Source organism: Diorhabda sublineata, chromosome 10 (assembly GCF_026230105.1).
Source record: "Diorhabda sublineata isolate icDioSubl1.1 chromosome 10, icDioSubl1.1, whole genome shotgun sequence".
In the NCBI taxonomy this organism is placed as follows: domain Eukaryota; kingdom Metazoa; phylum Arthropoda; class Insecta; order Coleoptera; family Chrysomelidae; genus Diorhabda; species Diorhabda sublineata.
The window spans coordinates 8,428,469-8,446,175 of NC_079483.1; the positions used below are offsets into that span (position 1 = coordinate 8,428,469).

General features: G+C 28.4%; 3 protein-coding genes across 3 annotated transcripts in view; 1 reads left to right on the forward strand and 2 right to left on the reverse strand.

The window, feature by feature from the left end:
- The window catches only part of LOC130449422 (meiosis regulator and mRNA stability factor 1), a 20,718-nt gene extending 9,470 nt beyond the window's left edge, over positions 1-11,248 (forward strand). The window contains exons 11-19 of the mRNA XM_056787228.1: positions 1,127-1,344; positions 2,678-3,160; positions 3,219-3,449; positions 4,782-4,982; positions 5,049-5,316; positions 5,378-5,535; positions 6,777-7,014; positions 7,077-7,172; positions 8,885-11,248. Of these exons, the coding sequence (XP_056643206.1) occupies positions 1,127-1,344; positions 2,678-3,160; positions 3,219-3,449; positions 4,782-4,982; positions 5,049-5,316; positions 5,378-5,535; positions 6,777-7,014; positions 7,077-7,172; positions 8,885-8,934 (1,943 nt within the window). The 3' untranslated portion in view covers positions 8,935-11,248. The remainder of the gene's footprint in view (positions 1-1,126; positions 1,345-2,677; positions 3,161-3,218; positions 3,450-4,781; positions 4,983-5,048; positions 5,317-5,377; positions 5,536-6,776; positions 7,015-7,076; positions 7,173-8,884) is intronic.
- Positions 10,789-13,619, reverse strand: LOC130449424 (NADH dehydrogenase [ubiquinone] 1 beta subcomplex subunit 10). Its single transcript, XM_056787231.1, has 4 exons — positions 13,439-13,619; positions 13,230-13,365; positions 13,031-13,170; positions 10,789-12,865 (listed from the first exon to the last, which is right to left on the reverse strand). The coding sequence occupies exons 1-4, from the start codon at positions 13,527-13,529 to the stop codon at positions 12,738-12,740; spliced, it is 495 nt and encodes a 164-aa protein (XP_056643209.1). The 5' UTR covers positions 13,530-13,619; the 3' UTR covers positions 10,789-12,737.
- A 960-nt stretch (positions 13,620-14,579) lies between these two features.
- Positions 14,580-17,417, reverse strand: LOC130449425 (cation-dependent mannose-6-phosphate receptor-like). Its single transcript, XM_056787232.1, has 5 exons — positions 17,027-17,417; positions 16,808-16,938; positions 16,277-16,358; positions 15,318-15,524; positions 14,580-15,257 (listed from the first exon to the last, which is right to left on the reverse strand). Exons 1-5 carry the CDS (start codon positions 17,267-17,269, stop codon positions 15,183-15,185), a joined length of 738 nt encoding a protein of 245 aa, XP_056643210.1. The 5' UTR covers positions 17,270-17,417; the 3' UTR covers positions 14,580-15,182.
- Between the last annotated feature and the right edge of the window lie 290 nt (positions 17,418-17,707).

The window sequence follows — 17,707 nt, forward strand, 5'->3', positions numbered from 1 at the left end:
TTGTTATCAAATTTCATTGGAACTCCCTTTTATATCATACGTTGATACATTTGAACTACTTATTTGAGGTTATGGATAATTTTAATAGGCTATGATGCATTAGAACTACTGTCGTTGCATATCCTGTCATTTTAACATCACCGTTATCTCATATGGTTTATTTGAACTACTTTTTCCAATATTGTTGATAAAATAAATGTTTAATGTCTTCGGTTCATTAGAACTACCGTCATTGCATATTTATTTCATCTATTAAAACTACTGATTTGTAGTTTTACGGTTTTAAAACATTATTGGTACATTAGAACTACTGTCTTTGCAAATCTTGTTATTTCATCGTTATCTCATCTTTTAGTGTATTTGAACTATTTCTTCAGATATATTTTCATTAAATTATATTTAATGTCTTTGGTTCATGATAACTAATATCATTGCATATTTATTTTAGTTTTTGATTTATTGAAATTACTGATTTGTGGTTTTAATGTTTTTAAAAAGTTTTTGATACATTAGAACTACTCCAATTGCACGTTTTGTTATACTGTTATATTTTAATTCATTTGAACTACTTTTTGAAATTGATTTCATTAAATAATAATGAATATCTTTGGTACATTAGAACTACTCTCGTTGTATGGTTTTTTAGTGCTTTGGTTAGATTAGAACTAAATTAATTGCGCGATTCGTCGTATTAGAATTACTGATTTTTTAGACCAAAATTTTTGAAACTAGACTCATTAATACGTTTGAACTACTGTTATTGCCTATTTTGTGTCGTTAACATGATTATTAATTTGGTTGAATTAGATTTATTGTAAATGCATACTTGGGTACTTGACAACTACCGTTACTCCAAGATTTTGCTACATTAGAACTAATATTTCATATTTTGCTAAATTAAAAATAGTATTATTGCATATTTTGGTACATGAGAGCTACCATTATGCTTAGGTACACTAGAACTACCCTTATTTCATATTTTGAAGCATTAGAACAAATGTAATTACTTATTTTGGTACATTAGAGCTACCTATATATTTATGCATTGGAACTACCGTTATATGATATTTTGGTGCATTGGAACTACTCTCAAAAGAACAGTAATTATATAATTTGTGATTTTTAGATGCTGTTTTGAAATCGGTTTCACCCCATTTGGCTCCTAATATTACCTTGTTATGTCGAGAACTTATCGATTTGTTAAAAACTCAAGACAGATGTCAATTACTCATGAGTAAATTCATACCAGCTTATCACCATCATTTCGGAAGACAGTGTCGCGTCGCCGATTACGGTTACACTAAATTGTTGGATCTTTTCGAATCTATACCGCATATCATACAAGTAAGTATAATACCCTAACCTCAAAACATCTTATTTATACTCTAACATATACCTGTCAAATTAAAAGTTAACCATGACAATCTGAATTGAAATTTTTTTGGTATATTTTGTTTTTGGATGTTGCTACACCAGTCAACTGTCAAAATAGGTATTTAGAGGTTATCGATATAAATATTGTTCATCTTTTGATGAAAAATCTTTTGTTCTTTCACTAAAATTATTTATTTTTGGTTTATTTTGTTACTGAAAGTTGGTACAGCTGTCAAATGTCGAAAGTAGACGTTTGGAAGTTGGTAATTTAAATATTGTTCATAGTTTTGTAACATTTATTTTTCGTGCTTACTGTTTTTCTTTAATATTTACAAAAATTTGAGTCAAAAATCATTTGTGTTTCTAAAATACAATGAAGTATAGTTTTTTCTTTCGACAAAATTATTTATTTTTGGTGTATTTTGCTTTTGAAACTTGGTATATCTGTCAACTGTCAAAATAATTAATTCTGCAGCTATTTGAGGTTATAAATTCAAATATAGTTTATCAGTTTTATGAATTTGTTTCTTATTGTTTCTGTTGTTAGCTCGTTATCAAATATTTTTATATATTTAAATAGTTTTATATATTATATATTTCGGTTAACAATCAGTTTTGACTTCAATATATCATTAAATGTTTTTCTTTTCATCAAAAATGGCTACTTTTTGGTAAATTTTATTTCAAGAAGTTGGCATTTATGTCAACTGTCAAAACAATTATTCTACAGATATTTGAGGTTATAAATTCAAATATTGTCTATCAATTTTAAGAATTTATTTCTTATGGCTTTTCTTGTTAGCTCGTTAACAAATATTTTTACATATTTCGGTTAAAAATCACTGTAGAAATAACTTTTTATTCCAAATTTCAGGAAAAATAATTTTTTTTTCTAGCGAAAATGACTACTTTTAGGTATATTTAATTTTTGGAAGTTGGCACTCATGTCAATTGTCAAAACAATATATTATACATATATATGAGGTTATAAGTTCAATTATTGTTTATCGTTTTTATAAATTTGTTTCATATGATATCTATTATTGACTCTATTTTATATATTTCTACAGATTTACTAAATAATTGGAATTCATTATTCATATTATTAATTTATTATGCAAAAATTAACTTTTAGTACATTTATTTTCTGGAAATTGGCACCACTGTCTACTGTCAAACCGTTCTCCAACCTCCTTTGAGGTTATAAACATAATTGTTACTTTTATTTGAAAATAATCATCCTCCTTTGAGGTTATGAACATTCTTGTTACTTTTATTTGAAAATAATCATAGTATTCAATAGATTTTAGGTGACGGTACCAGACGAACCATAACCTTAACCCATTCTGCTCAAATGCGCCGTTTCACCTCGGATTTGCTACGCGTTCTCAAAGTACAACCAGCCAAACAGATAACGCTAACAGATTTCCCTTCAGCTTACGAAAAAGTAATCAACAAACCGTTCAACGCAGTCGAATATGGTCTATGTACATTCGAAGATCTACTACACGAAGTATCCGAAAACACTGTGGTGGTTAATCAGAACGATAATGGGGAGTACGTCATAGCCGTACCTAAAAGGGAACAAACCGCAGAAGAAATAATGAGAACCAAACAGTTCGCTTCGGAAGTTATTGATTTACTCAGGCATTCGACTTACTACACCATGTTTTTCAATAAATTCGTACCCGCCTACCATCACCATTTCGGCCATCAGTGTAAAGTGTCCAATTATGGTTTCACCAAACTTATAGAACTGTTTGAAGCCATTCCGGAAGTGGTGAAGGTAAATTTCTGTTATAAAATATAGGAAATTGTGAATTGTGATGGATTTTTTGTTTTAGATCGAAGAATTATCCGATGGAGAACGAACTGTTAGTTTAACGTTACCTCAAGCTTTGAAAGTTTTGGGTAGTCAGATAGTACAAATAATAAAATCGACACCGCAATCGTCTTTGGCTTTGAATGATCTACCTAAGGCTTATTTAACCGAATTCGGGTATCCTTTGGAACCTAATTTGTACGAATGCACTTCTGTATCGGAAATATTAACAAAACTTACGGATTATGTTCAGGTATTACCAATTTCTATTTATTCATTTTGATGTTGCGGAAAACTTTCTGATTTTTCCTTTTTCTTTACATCTTTCACAGCAGTTCATAATTTTTCTCTAATTTTTTATTGATACGTTGATCTTCTAACTTTAAGGGATGTTAGTGGGTTATTGAACTTGAAAAATTGTTATAAAATCAATTTAGTAATACAGGGTGAGTTGGTAATTGTCATATCTTATCTTTTCGTTTCGCATTTAAAAGTTGTTAGTGAAATATTATCAAAACGTTTTTTCTTTCTTTTTTTTTCTCATTGAAACAATCCAAACAACTTAGTTTGTGATAAAACTTACAGGGTGAACCAACAGTCATTAAAATCAAAAAGAAAATCCGATATCTTTGTATAAATAGACATTTTGGGTGACTGCCTTTCATTTTCACCAAGAATTTTTGAGGTTATTGTACAAAAATTCCATAAAATTTATTTTGGTAAACTTCTAAAAACTACAAGACTTGTTTTGGTCAGTTTCGAGTTCATAATTTGTTACTAAAATGTTTTTTCTTCTTTATTTTCTTTATGGAAACAATCCAAGCAACTCAATTTGTGATAAAACTTACAGGGTGAACCAACAGTCATTAAAATTTCAAAGAAAATCCGATATTTTTGTATAAATAGACTTTTTGGGTGATTGGGGGTGACTGCCTTTCATTTTCACCAAGAATTTTTGAGGTTATTGTACAAAAATTCCATAAAATTTATTTTGGTAAACTTCTAAAAACTACAAGACTTGTTTTGGTCAGTTTCGGGTTCACAATTTGTTACTAAAATGTTTTTTTTCTTTATTTTCTTTATGGAAACAATCCAAGCAACTCAATTTGTGATAAAACTTACAGGGTGAACCAACAGTCATTAAAATCGAAAAGAAAATTCGATATTTTTGTATAAATAGACATTTTGGGAGATTAGGGGTGACTGGTTTTCGTTTTCATCAAGAATTTCATAAAAATCACTTTGTTAAAGTAAAAAATTAACGATTCAACATTTTTTCTTTCAAAACGCTTATGTTTTATGTAAATTTACAAAAAAATATATATAAACTTCATTTGATATGAAACTTCGTAGTAAAATATTTCCCATATTTAGTTTTCATAAAAAAAAATATTTTTCTTAAAAAAAATGCATTTAAATCAAAATAATTTGTCGAATTTGTAGAGTCAAAAATACGAGGGGACGACAATAGTGTATAAAAACCGTTTAAATAAATAATTTTTCATTTCTTTTTGATTATGAATTTAAAAATTGATTTAAAACTGTAATTTTTGTAATTAGAATTTCAAAAATGTGTTTCCAACAGGTAGTCAACAGTAATTCCGGATTATTTTTGGTTGCTATAGAAATAGACACCATACCGAATATTCTAACCATAAGATGTTGGGCTTTATTATTAAAACCACCACATTATATGGATATGGATACTTTCCGATACGAATATCAATCTAGGTACAACAGTTCTTTTTCCTTGGATGGATTACAACAAATCGGGAACGTAATTTCGGTAAATAAATTGTTGTATTGTTTTCTTTTAATAATATATTTTCTATTTTTTTTTAAATATTTTTAGGTATCATCTAATGATGATTCGAATTACATATCCTTGACGAACTTGTACATCCTAGCCGCGCAACTGTATCACGTTATATACAAAAACGGCGGTAGCGTTTTGTATTTTAATTTGGAAAAATTGTATCAAGAACATTACGGGAAAGTTTTGAAATTTAGTTCATATCAAATTTATACGGTGGCGGATTTTTATAATCATTTCAATTTGATGTTTTTCATAAAGAGTAGGAAAATGAAAAGCATCGTATTGCTCAATAGGAATTTGGCAGGTGAGCGTTTCGGTTGACTAATTTTTTTTTTCATTTCTTAATGTTACGGATGTTTTTTTAGAGCATTTTGTACCTTTACCGCCGTCCATGTATAAATCGGGGGATGTAGTGGAGAAAAATGAGAATTCTAGTAGTTGGCCGCCACCGCCTCCGTTTGTATTAGTTCCTATCACGCATAAAAGACCCTGTCCGCCTAAACCGGATACTCCACCATCACCGGTATGTCTTCCTTTCTAATGTTTTCAATATTATTTGTAATTTTATCATAAAAAAGAAGACGAAATAAAAAAATAGGTACTAAAAGAAGAAAAACATGAAAAACACTGAGAAAAATGTAGAAGAATTGCAGAAATTGAATTATAGATAGAAAAAACAAAAAGAAAACATCACGAAGTTGCTTAAAATCTTGTAACTGTGGATAATTTTGATCAATATGTTGAAGAGGATAGTTCTGTTTTATTTATATTTTTACAATTTGCTGTAGGTCTTGGGAAATTTTATCATGAAAAAGAAGACAAAATAAAAGAAGTAGAGACCAAAAGTAGAACAATTGGAAAAATGCCTAAAGCAGTGAAAGAAATATAAAAAAAAGTGGGAAAATTGATTTAAAGATGAAAAATCGAAAGGAAAACATCAGGAATTTGCTTAAAACGTTGTAATTGTGGCTATTTTTGATTAATGTACAGAAGAGGATAGTTCTTCTTCTCTTTTAATTATATTTTTACAATTTGCGGAAGGTCTTGGCCAATTAAGGAAAACAGCAGAAGAAAGTGAGAGAAATCGAATAGTTAAAGATAAAAAATGGAGGAAATTGAAATAAAAAGAGGAAAAATGAAGAAAATTGAGATGAAAGTAGAGAAAATGAAGGAAAATAGCAGAAGAAATCAAAAGAAATGAATACAAGAAAAAACGAATTGTCAAAGATATGTTGAATAGAGGAAATTGAGATAAAAAGAGGGAAATTGAGATAAAAAGTGAAAAAATGAAGGAAATTGAGATAAAAAGAGGAAAGGTTGAGGAAAATTGAAGAAGAAATCAAAAGAAATGGATACAAGAGAAATCGAATTGTCAAAGATATGTTGAAAGAAGGAAATTGAGATAAAAAGAGAGAAAATGAGGGAAATTGAGATAAAAAGTGAAAAAATGAAGGAAATTGAGATAAAAAGAGGAAAACTGAAAAAAAATTGAGATCAAAAGTGGAATAATGAAGATAACGAGATAAAAAGATGAAAAATGAAGAAAATGAGATAAAAAGATGAAAAATGAAGAAAATGAAATAAAAAGAGGAAAATTTTAGGAAAATAGAAAAAATTAAAAAAAATGAATACAAGACAAATCGAATTGTCAAAGAAAAAAAAACTTTTCATTTATATTTATATATATTTATAAACTTCCCATATCTTGTTTTCGTTATATTTTGATCATTTAGTTAATAATAATAATCATTTATCAAATTTCAGGATAACAACCCTTGGAACTTGTGGTCGTTAAATTCCCCTTTCGATAATCGCAAAAGTTTATCTATCAAAATGCCCATTATACAAAATCCACAATTGCTCGGGGATCCTTACACTTTAATATCCCCGGCTCGGCAACTTTTACCGTCGTTAAAATATTTATGGGGTTGTAATAATTTGCCATCGGTATCGTCGCCGGATCCCACAGAATTACCCATACCCGATAAATTGATGTTGAAAGGTAAGATTAACGTTTCTAAACGTTTTTTCTTTGTAAATTTTGAGTTTTTCTATTTTGTTAAGGTGGCGTCGCTGACGATTCCGCTGATTCCGGCGTCAATATCAAACTCGATAATTCACCTTCGGATGCAGAAAACGAAGCAGGTTCTTCGAATATGTGTAAGTAGTTCACTTATCGACACAATATCAACCATACTTCAGTCCTAGTGATTTTTTTCACCAATGTTAGGCTAAATTTCAATTTTTTTTTCGGTGTAACTTGAATTATTTTAATTATGCAGGTCCCTGTATCAAAATTTTGTCTTTAGTAGGTGCGTGTCAAAATTCTACAACATTTGGTTTAGTCTTTAATGAAATATTGAAGGTTAAGTTGCACTACGTGTCCATTGAATATGTCTAATCCATAAAGCCCGTGGGCCAATTGCTTAAACACCCAGCGTATTATCCAGATCTAATCCTCGGTGAAAACTAGTACTCCAGGGGTAGTGATTTGGTTCCAACGTAGAAGTAATTGACGAGATCTGGTCCTTTGTGGAAATTGGATCTTTTTAGACGTCAAATTAAGTTCCAATTAGAATTGATTGAAGAGATCTGGTCCTTATTGATAACTGGCTCTTTGTAGACTTCAAAAGTATGCTCCAGAAGGAGAGATTCGGTTCCAATGAATAATTGGTTAACGAAGTCTCGTCTAGTAGTGAATGGCTCTTTGTAGACCTGAAAAGTATGCTCCAGAAGAAGAAATTTGGTTCCAACTAAATGTGATTAAGGGGGCTAGTCCTCTGTGATAACTTTAGATCCCACAAAGATGATTCGGTGAAGAAATTTGGTTCCACTGAAAAGGAGATGACAAACCTGGTCCTTGGTGGTAATTACCAATTTTTTTAGCAAAAGTTGAGGTTCAATTATCAAGATTAATCATTTGATTACTATATTAAAGCTCTATAACAATTTTGACAATGTTTCAACCCTTTTTGGGACATTTGAACTACTACATGATGAAAATTGACTTGCTTTGGTTCTAATTTTGAGAATATCAATGGGTACTCATATTTTTTTTAGTGATTTATTCGACAACAATCAAAATATTGAAATTATTAAGTTGTTTTTTGGCAAATGCTTTTCAGATACCACAAATCAACAACTTATCATCAAAATTTGAGGTTAAAATATCAAGATTTAATCATTTCATTACCTTATTAATGCTCTATATCAATTTTGACAATGTTAAACCTCTTGTGGGACATTTGAACTACTACATGATGAAAATTGACTTGTTTTGGTTCTAATTTTGACAATGTCAAAGAATAATCAATATTTTTAGTGATTTTATTAACAACAAACAAAATCTTGAATTAATTTACCCATTTTTTAGATAAATGTTTCTCATATTCCAAACATCACCAATTTTTCAACAACATTTGATATTATAAATATCAAGATTTGATGACCTTACTGAATATCTACATTAATTTTGACAATGTTAACCTTTTTTGGAACATTTGAACTACTACATGATGTAAATTGACCTATGTCGTTCAAATTTCGAAAATATCAAAATGGTTTTTCAATTTTTCAGGCAAATGCTTTCCATTTTATTGAAAATTATAACTTATATACCAAAGTTAAATATCAATTACCAACCTTTATAAAGCTACTTTTAAGTTATTTATTCAAATTTCGAACTTTAATTAAGTTGCAATGTGAAATTACCCCCTAAATCGATCTAAACCCTTTTATTTTCCAACTTAGGACCCTTCTTATCTTACTCTTTATATAATTTGATGTGCTATTGATATTCTATCTTTTTATTTAATATTTTTGTTCCATATACTGATTTTGATAATTTAGTTATAGTTTTTTTTTGTTTTTAGGTGAAAATGGGAAACCATCTTTCGCAACATTATTAGATTTCACCGATTAAAAGTATCCAGTGATTTAACGCGCACAAATTTGGGCATTTTAATAATAATAATGATGATGAAAATCTCGATGTACTTAAAAAACAAAAACAAATTATTTTTATCGAAATGTGTATCTTCGGAAAGTAGATTATAATATTTTTATTAAAAATATTATTGTGGTACAAATATTAAAAAAATCATGAAAATTTCAATTTTTAGGGAATAAAATGTAAAAAAACACCCTTTATATTGTCGAGTGGAGTTTTAGCTAAATGTTTTTATATATTTCAAAAAGATACGTTACGTTTCTTAAAAAAAAAATAAAATAATCTCGTTCATAGTTGAATTATTATTTTAGGAACCGCGCAGTGATATATGTATTTTTTTTTTTGAAAAAACTTGGTATCTTTTTGGAAATTACAAAAATCAATATCGTGGTCCATGATAACGGTCGATTTTAAAATTATTACAATTTTTATTCGTGCCAATTAAGGAATAAAAATTGTTTTTCGTAGTGATTTAATTAGTATCTCTAAATTATAAAAATTGTATCGCGTTTTTTTTCAATTGTGTTTAAATTTTTGCTATAAATAACGAAAGTTGGTGTACACTTATCTTGTATCTGATGATTTTAGTCCTTATCACTATAATAGTGTGCTTATGTGATATCAAACACTTTTTGCCAGTGTAAAATTTTTTATTCGATTTTGATGGTTTTTTAAAATGTTGGTTCCTCTTTTTTCAATATTTTTACAATACAAAACAACTTTTTTTGAATAATTTTGTTTTTATCTTGTTTATTTGTTGTTTTCCATTGCCCATTTCTTTATTCGAACCCTACTTTATTATTTTTTATTCAAAAGTAAATTTTCGTTTTTATTTCATTTATTCCCGATTCAATCTTCATTTTTTCTTTATAAAACAATCTTTAATGTTGGTGAAATTTCTTAAAGTGTCCTTGAATAAATTTTCTTCAATTTTATTCATATCTAATCGTTCCATTTTCGTTTTAGATATTCTCTTTCAGTTCTTGCACTTTTATTTTCGCTAAAATCTCATTTTTTGTCTGTATTCTTCATTTTTTCACTTTAAAACGATCTATAACTCAACTGATTGCAAGAAATCTCTAAAAAAGTGTCTTTGAATCGATTTTTTCAATTTTATTTATTCCTAGACGTCCCATCATCGTTTTAGCCACGTTTTTTCGTTCCTTGAATTCTATTTTTTTCTGAATCTCAATTTTTACTTCAACTCTCCTTTTTCTCAATTTCTTGCTATCCAATCATACTTTCATAAACCATTTTTCATTTTTAGAGCCCTAATATTTTCACTAAAATCTAAATTTTTACTTTGAATTTCCATTTTTTGCACTTTAAAACGATCCATTATTTAATTTAATCAGATGGAAAACTGTAAAAAAGTGTCCTTAAACAATATTTTTCAATTTTATTTATTTCTAGTCGTTCCAACCTCGTTTTATCCACATAATTCCATTCCTTACACTTTATTTTTCTCTTATTTTCACTAAAATGTCTATTTTTGTCAGTTTGTCAAATTTGAATAGGAATAACATTTTGGTATCGTAGATAGATTGAATCGAGTGAAAACTATGGTAAGACAAAAAGTTGTAAGGATGAAGGAATTAGAAGTAAAAGAATAGTGGTATGAAACTGTATGTTACATTTGAACTACTGTAAAAAAGTGAATTTTTCAAATTGTCAGTAGTTCAAATGTAACATACAGTTATTTCGCATCACCATCCCTTTTTTCCTTCTTTATCCTTTGCTTCTAATCCTTCACTGTTATATAATTGAAATTGTCAGTAGTTCAAATGTAACATACAGTTATTTTGAACTACTTGATAATAACAAATAATTTTTAAGAATACTAGGTATTTATAGCAAAAATTGGTTTCTCGTGGTTGTTGATTTTTGTTAAGAGATTCGTTTTTTTAATTGTTAAATAATTTTAAGACCATTTCGTGTAAACCATTCCTGTAATTTTTGTGTCTGTGATCGTTTATTAATTTAAGTTGTAAGTCAGTAGATGATAATATCATCAAAAACAATCCTACAGACTTAATTTTATAGTGAGTTGTAAATAAATCGCATTTTTTGTTAAAATGTTATTTATAAAAAAACAAAATATGCAATATTTTTTTGTAATTAGATTACTTTTTACAATGTAATTATTACTTTTTACAATATTTGTGACTTTTTTTTCAGAGTATAGATTGTAAGAATATTTCTTCTGTACTTATATTTTAAAATCGATTATGCCAAAAGAAAATGTATCATTAAAGTGTTATAAGTAAATAAATTTGTACTTTTTTTATGTTTTGTTTCAATTAATGCCCTAGTTCACCCCGAAAGTACAAAAAAACCGGAACAGGCCTCGTAAGCTCGATTTTTCTTATAACAATTATTTTTCCTAAAGAAATAAAGGAACTAATATCTAAAAAAAGCAGTAAACAAAACCCCTGGAAGATAAAAATATTCTTAATAATGCTGCCCAAACACTCAAAAGAAAAATAATAACAAATCAAATCGAAGAATCGATTATTACTTACCTAAGAGAATTGACGGATGACAGAAGTACTGACTACTCACTCTGGAATGCCACTAAGAGACTAAAAAGACCCACATTGAGAATACTACTTGTTTGGAAGATTGTAAACGACCAAAAATCAACAATATTGGCATTTAGAAAATTTTCAACTACATGGAGATCGAGATGAAGGAGGAACATCCACAGATAGATCAAGAAATTAGAGTTTACGTTTCCCAAAGAAGTAATTACCGAAGAAAACATCAACTGAGAAAATTAAAAAAAACTATGCAAAAAGCAATAGTTGAACTATTTGAGAAACTTCTACTTAAAAGAAGAAACAAATCACCAATTTTTCATCAAAATTTGAGGATAAAATATTTTTTGGCCTATTTGAATTGCTACTGATGAAAATTGACTTACTATCATACTAATTTTGAGAATCTCAAAATACAATTATATTTTTGCAGTCATTTAATTAACAACAAACAAAATCTTGAAATTATTTACCCATTTTTCTGATAAATATTTCAGATAATTTTTCGTCAAAATTTGAGGTTAAAATATGAAAATATCAGCATTCATATCCTTTCAGATCTATATCAATTTTGACAACTTTTTTGGGTGACTTGAACTACTACATGATACTATGGTTCTAATTTTGAAAATGTCAAATATTGAAATTATTGAGCCTATTTTCTGGCCAATGCTCATCAGATTCCAGAAATTATTAATTTTTCATCTAAATTTGAGGTAACAATATCAAGATTTGATTGTTTGATGACCTTACTAAAGCTCTATAACTTTGATGACATTGCAACCTATTTCGGGATATTTGAACTACTACATGATGAAAATTATGTTTCCACTTTTCTTGTGGTATTTAAATTACTACATGATGAAAATTGACTTAAATAAAGACTCAATCTTCATGTTAATGTCGAGGCTATCCAGCTTCTTGATAATACTGGGTTAGAAAGAAAACTTAAGAGGATCAAGCCCTTTGAATTAGTTTAGTGTTTTTAGTGCAAAAGTAGAACTTGTTTTGTGCAATCTATTTTACAAAATCAAAGGAACTGATGATTATACTTTAGTTTTAAATTTCAAACTCTATTAGATTAAGTTGGAATTAAATTGAGGGAGTTTAGAACTAGTTTAACACATAATCCAAGTCAGTAAACGTCAAATCTAAATAAAAAAAAACCTTTAATAATAAACAACTACTATATATTACAAACATGCTACAATTAATATAAGCATTTTCTTGTACATCGATTTAATTTTCTGTTGGGGCAGCTCCATTCATACCGCTTCCTACTGGACCATGTCTACGTTCCCAAATCATTCTATGTTTCTGCTTCATGTAAGCAGCTTTAGCATCACCGTATCCACCTAAATCGCCGTCTAGAAAATGTTTCACTTCTATCTTTACTTATTTAATAATTATTTCGATCTAATCTAACCCCTAATCCGTAACTATAACAATTTCCTCATACACTTTATTGAACTCAAAATCTATGTAGTATCTTAAAAATTAGTTTGCATTATAAGTAATATTGTTTTACTTACATTTGATGAACCAATTTGTGGTAGCTTCTTGATATTGGTCGAAAAGTGGTCGACATTTTTCCAAATGATCAGGTGCTTCATATAAAGCGCAATCTTCGTATCTTTCTCTCAAAATACTCAAAATATCACTGTCAACTAACCTAAAATTGTTATATAATCGAGATAAAACTACGAAATGTTTGACTTTTTTTATATTTACTTGTCTCGTTTGAACTGTAAATTGGCTTCGGCGATGCAGACTGCATCATCTGTGTAGCATTCGTCGATTGTTGGTACCCTTCGAAATTTTTGATGGTACCAAACAGAATGTTTTTGGTTGGGTTCGACTACAGTTTCTGGAATTTAAATTTTATTAATAGCGATGAAAGTTGTATGAAATAAGCGTATGTCTTTTATGTAGTATATTACCTCTAAACCATACTACTGGGCGTTCCAAAGTATTTGATACCGATAACACGAATTTCTCTAAAATATTTCGTGGAGTCGCTTCTTCTGGCATCGTGATAACAGCCCCAACTATTATTATACTATTATTTAAGATTCTAATCTTATATTAATATATCGTAATTTGTAAGTGACATTGACAAATGACATATAAAACTAAAAATATTCCACACTCAGCTGATTGTATAGTTCTATGATTTTTGTTATTGGTAAAGTTATGATTTTTAATCTTTTCTAGTTCAGAATTAGTTTTCAAAAAGATAAGAAATAGTTTGATAATAATAAAGATCGAAATAGGACAACGATGTAAAATCGTTTTATGTTGGTAATGCAATGGTGCTAGAAGATTCTGCTAGCATATATTGTAATAAAGTTGGTGATAATGACGCAAAATCGTTTCATGTTGATAATGCAATAGTTCTGCCAGCATAAATTATGACAGTTGGTGACAATGACGCAAAATCATTTTATGTTGGTAATGGAATAGTGTCTATATCGTTACGATTCATAATCGATTTTTGTAGCTTTTACCCAAATATTCGTAAAATATTTTATACCAATCTATCAACGAAGTATTTTTTTTGTATGCAATATTATATTTGAAAATACATATCAATATTAGAAAGGGATTTGTTTCACTTTTTAATTTTCGTACATTTATAATGAAATACCTCGATACTATGCAGCTTTGAGACGTTGTTTAATGAAAAAAAAATCAATTACTAATCAAGTCATAAATTTGAAAACAATATTTAGAATTTAAACCACTAAGTAGCGTTTATTATGTCAGAAGAAATAACATTTTAGTGAATTATCTAAATATAATTGGTCTGTGTGCTCCAGATAATTTTGTGTCAAATTCAATTCAGTGAAATTATTGTTAGAATTATTCTTTTCACGTTCATCATAATCGGAGGACGTTTTGAAAATCTTTAACTAGATATTAAACTATGAATTTTCCAAAAAAAAAGGTGCTATTTTTGTATTATTAACAGATTTATAAGTATCAAAACATCGTTATTGGAGTCGAAGTTTGTTGTCATTATTTAATTCTATACTTACCAAATACCTATATTTGTTCATAAATATAATTAAAACTAAAGAATAATGTGAATAATTTTATTAATTACCAAATACATTTAGTTTTTTTATCTACATTAAATTTACACATACTTATAGTACAATCAAAGTCAGTTTGATATTACAAAATAAAAAAATATTTTTGTCAATTCTGCAGATCTTTTTAAAGAAAAAAAAATCGAAATAAATTAATATTTAATTAATAAGTTATAAATTAAAACACGTTTTATTAGATCTACGAATAGAAGAATAATAAAGTGATAAAACTGACTATGATTTAACTATACAAATATTAAGTTGACGAATAATTTTTTTTTGGGCTTCAATTTTCAAAAATAAATCCTCAAATCACCTGTTTTATCATTATTTTTAAACAAAAATATGTAAAACGTTAGTTTATTTGTCGATAGGAAGATTTATAAAAAACAACACGAAATACAAGAGAAACCCAAAAAAAGTGAAAATTTATCAAGAACGATCATATTATTAATATATTTTATGTAATAAAACACTAAAAATAAACCAGAAGCACTTTTCAGATCAAAAATAAACCACTTATCCAATCAACTTTATACAAAACAACAATAACGACAATCATTTCAGTCAAATTCATACAACCAAATCTACATCAAATCCTATCGTAACTTTCCGCGGTTGTAACGAAATTCGGTTTGCAACCGGACAGCAAAAATATCAGACCATCCTAAAAAAACGAAATTTCGAAATTATTCATTATAATATTTATTTTATTGTTATTTCGAACCTTCACTAAACCCGGTAAGTTTGTCCAGAAATCGACGTTTGGTATCAACTCAGCTCCGCGCGCTCCCCTAATGAAATAAAGCACTAAAGCTCCACCAACAAAATAAATAACCAAACCGATGAATAGAATTAATAAAAATGTCGAGCCTCCGCTCATACCATGGTGTTCAGTTTTTATACATAATGTTGGAGAGGATAACAGCAGTTTCTAGAAATTATTTCCAAATATAATGGCATCAATTTTCTGATTAATTTTTCAAATTTCTCAAAATTATACGTACGAGGGCGACAAAAATGTAAGAAAATGTAGCAATACACTTATATTCTGAATGGCATTCATCAGATGAGTCATGGTCTTCTAAATGGTGTAAAAAGTTTTCCCTTCAAGCACACTTTTTGTTTGTGTAAAGAGCATGGACGCTAAATATGGTAAATAAAGTCAATCTGAACACACAAGAAGATTCTTAGTAGTTAAAAACTTACAAATCATCAATTTTTTGTGATACAGTTTGATGTCAAAATACAGTTGATGATCAGAAGGGTAGCCGATAGGGAGAAAATACAGTTTTATTTCATATAAGTGTAGATCATCTAGAATCCACCACTACACTGTTAAAAAGAAGAATAGTCAAAATAGTGAGTTTCAGAAGGGTACAAATGCTCTGATGATGAAATAACTGCCAAAATAGTGTCGTGAAAAAGGCAGAACATTGAAGAACCCTCAATATAGTGGGTTGCAAATGCTGCAACTTCTCTCAAGAAGTAACAGTCAGAGTATTAGGTTCAGAAGACAGGAACCTCTCCAAAAATGCAAAACATGATTTGAATAATAAAAAAACAAATATAGTATGAAGATGATTGATTTTCGTCGGGATATGGTATAATATCTGATATTAGTAAATAAAACATTAAAAATAAGAAAGTTAAATGCAAAATTTGGTATTTGAAGTAACAACTTACCGGATCTGTTGAACTATTATTAATAACTTTGAGAAATGGAATCTTATATTGATCACAAAGAAGGACTATTACAGGATGTACTCTAAAACATAAACATATCAATAAATAACAACTAAAAGGTGAGTAATCGCCCCGGAACGACCCCCATTATAATACCCAATGAAAGTCCCCTAATCTCGTAATTCCTATAAGGAATCTTTAATAAATTATTGGTCGATTATTTAAAGCTACTAAACTAATTTTGATGAGATTTAATACCAAAAGAGTGATGGTTTGGTAAAAATTTCAATTTCAAGCACTATTAACACGTTTTTATGCTTGTACATAAATTAATTACTCCTTAAGTATGTGTTAGTCAGTAAAAAATATTATCACGAAGTTCAATAAGATAAGGGTCTAAATTCAATTAGCAGGAAACAAATTATGATAAGAATGTCAAAGTGTAAAATTATAGCTGCATACAATATTTTTTCATACTTATAATTATAATTAAATATCGTTTAAATTAATACAAATATCATTAACACTTACTTGCCATTAATATATGTTATAAGGTAATTGTTATCCTCTTTGCTGAATTTGATATTACTGGCATCACCTATACTTTTACTGACAAGTTTAGAATTATTAGTCTTATCAGTTTCCTCAGAGGTGATGATTAACTGAAAAATAACGATTTATTAGATTTCTATTAAAATATTTGATTATAGAAAACGTACTCAGTCGTTCATGTAATATTATAATACTTACACTCCCTGAAACATTATTAATATTATTATCACGACATCCGACGAAAGTATATGTGACTTTATTAATTGTGCTACTAAGGTAATCGGGGGGCTTAATTTCATTTGAAATTTCTGATATGTCTATTTTATCGTTTTCATTTATTTGACAAAGGCACGGGTCGTTATTAATACACGTATCTGCGTTAGAATTAGATAAATATATCGCGCTAGTGAACAAGAACAAAATATTACGAATCTTAATCATTTTCTTTACATGATAATAAGAAAAAAAAACACAAAATTATAATCACTTTACTACTAACAAAAAAATATCAATAGAGGTTATACTAGTTTTAATAAAATGTCAGTTGTCATAACATAGAATACACTTATTAATCGTTTTTCAATTACACACTTTGAGTACTCAATCAAGCACATAGGTGCGCAAATATTCTAAGCCGTGTTCCAAAATGTCATTTTTAAGATCTGAAATTCGAATACAGTTGCGGTATCCTCTTGCCCCTCAAAAATTAGATAAATGTTTGGGCTCCATGAGCTTTAAAATTGTGGTTTAAACACAAACTGTAGAATTGACGTTACATGGGCATTTATTTTAAATTCATTTCGATTTATTTATATTTACATTTGTGTTTACTTGGAACAAAATTCTCTTATTTTATTGGATTCGGAGACGAATTGGGAA

Bases quoted from the DNA above. Each gene is read 5' to 3' on its own strand.
- LOC130449424 (XM_056787231.1), bottom strand. From the start codon at position 13,529: ATGCCAGAAGAAGCGACTCCACGAAATATTTTAGAGAAATTCGTGTTA. The intron at 13,171-13,229 runs GTAAATATAAAA...TAACAATTTTAG, and splicing joins TTACAGTTCAAACGAGACAA to GTTAGTTGACAGTGATATTT. The intron at 12,866-13,030 runs GTAAGTAAAACA...AACATTTTCTAG, and splicing joins CACAAATTGGTTCATCAAAT to ACGGCGATTTAGGTGGATAC.
- LOC130449425 (XM_056787232.1), bottom strand. From the start codon at position 17,269: ATGATTAAGATTCGTAATATTTTGTTCTTGTTCACTAGCGCGATATAT. The intron at 16,939-17,026 runs GTAAGTATTATA...GTTATTTTTCAG, and splicing joins TTAATAATGTTTCAGGGAGT to TTAATCATCACCTCTGAGGA. The intron at 15,525-16,276 runs GTAAGTTGTTAC...AATAATTTCTAG, and splicing joins ATAATAGTTCAACAGATCCG to AAACTGCTGTTATCCTCTCC.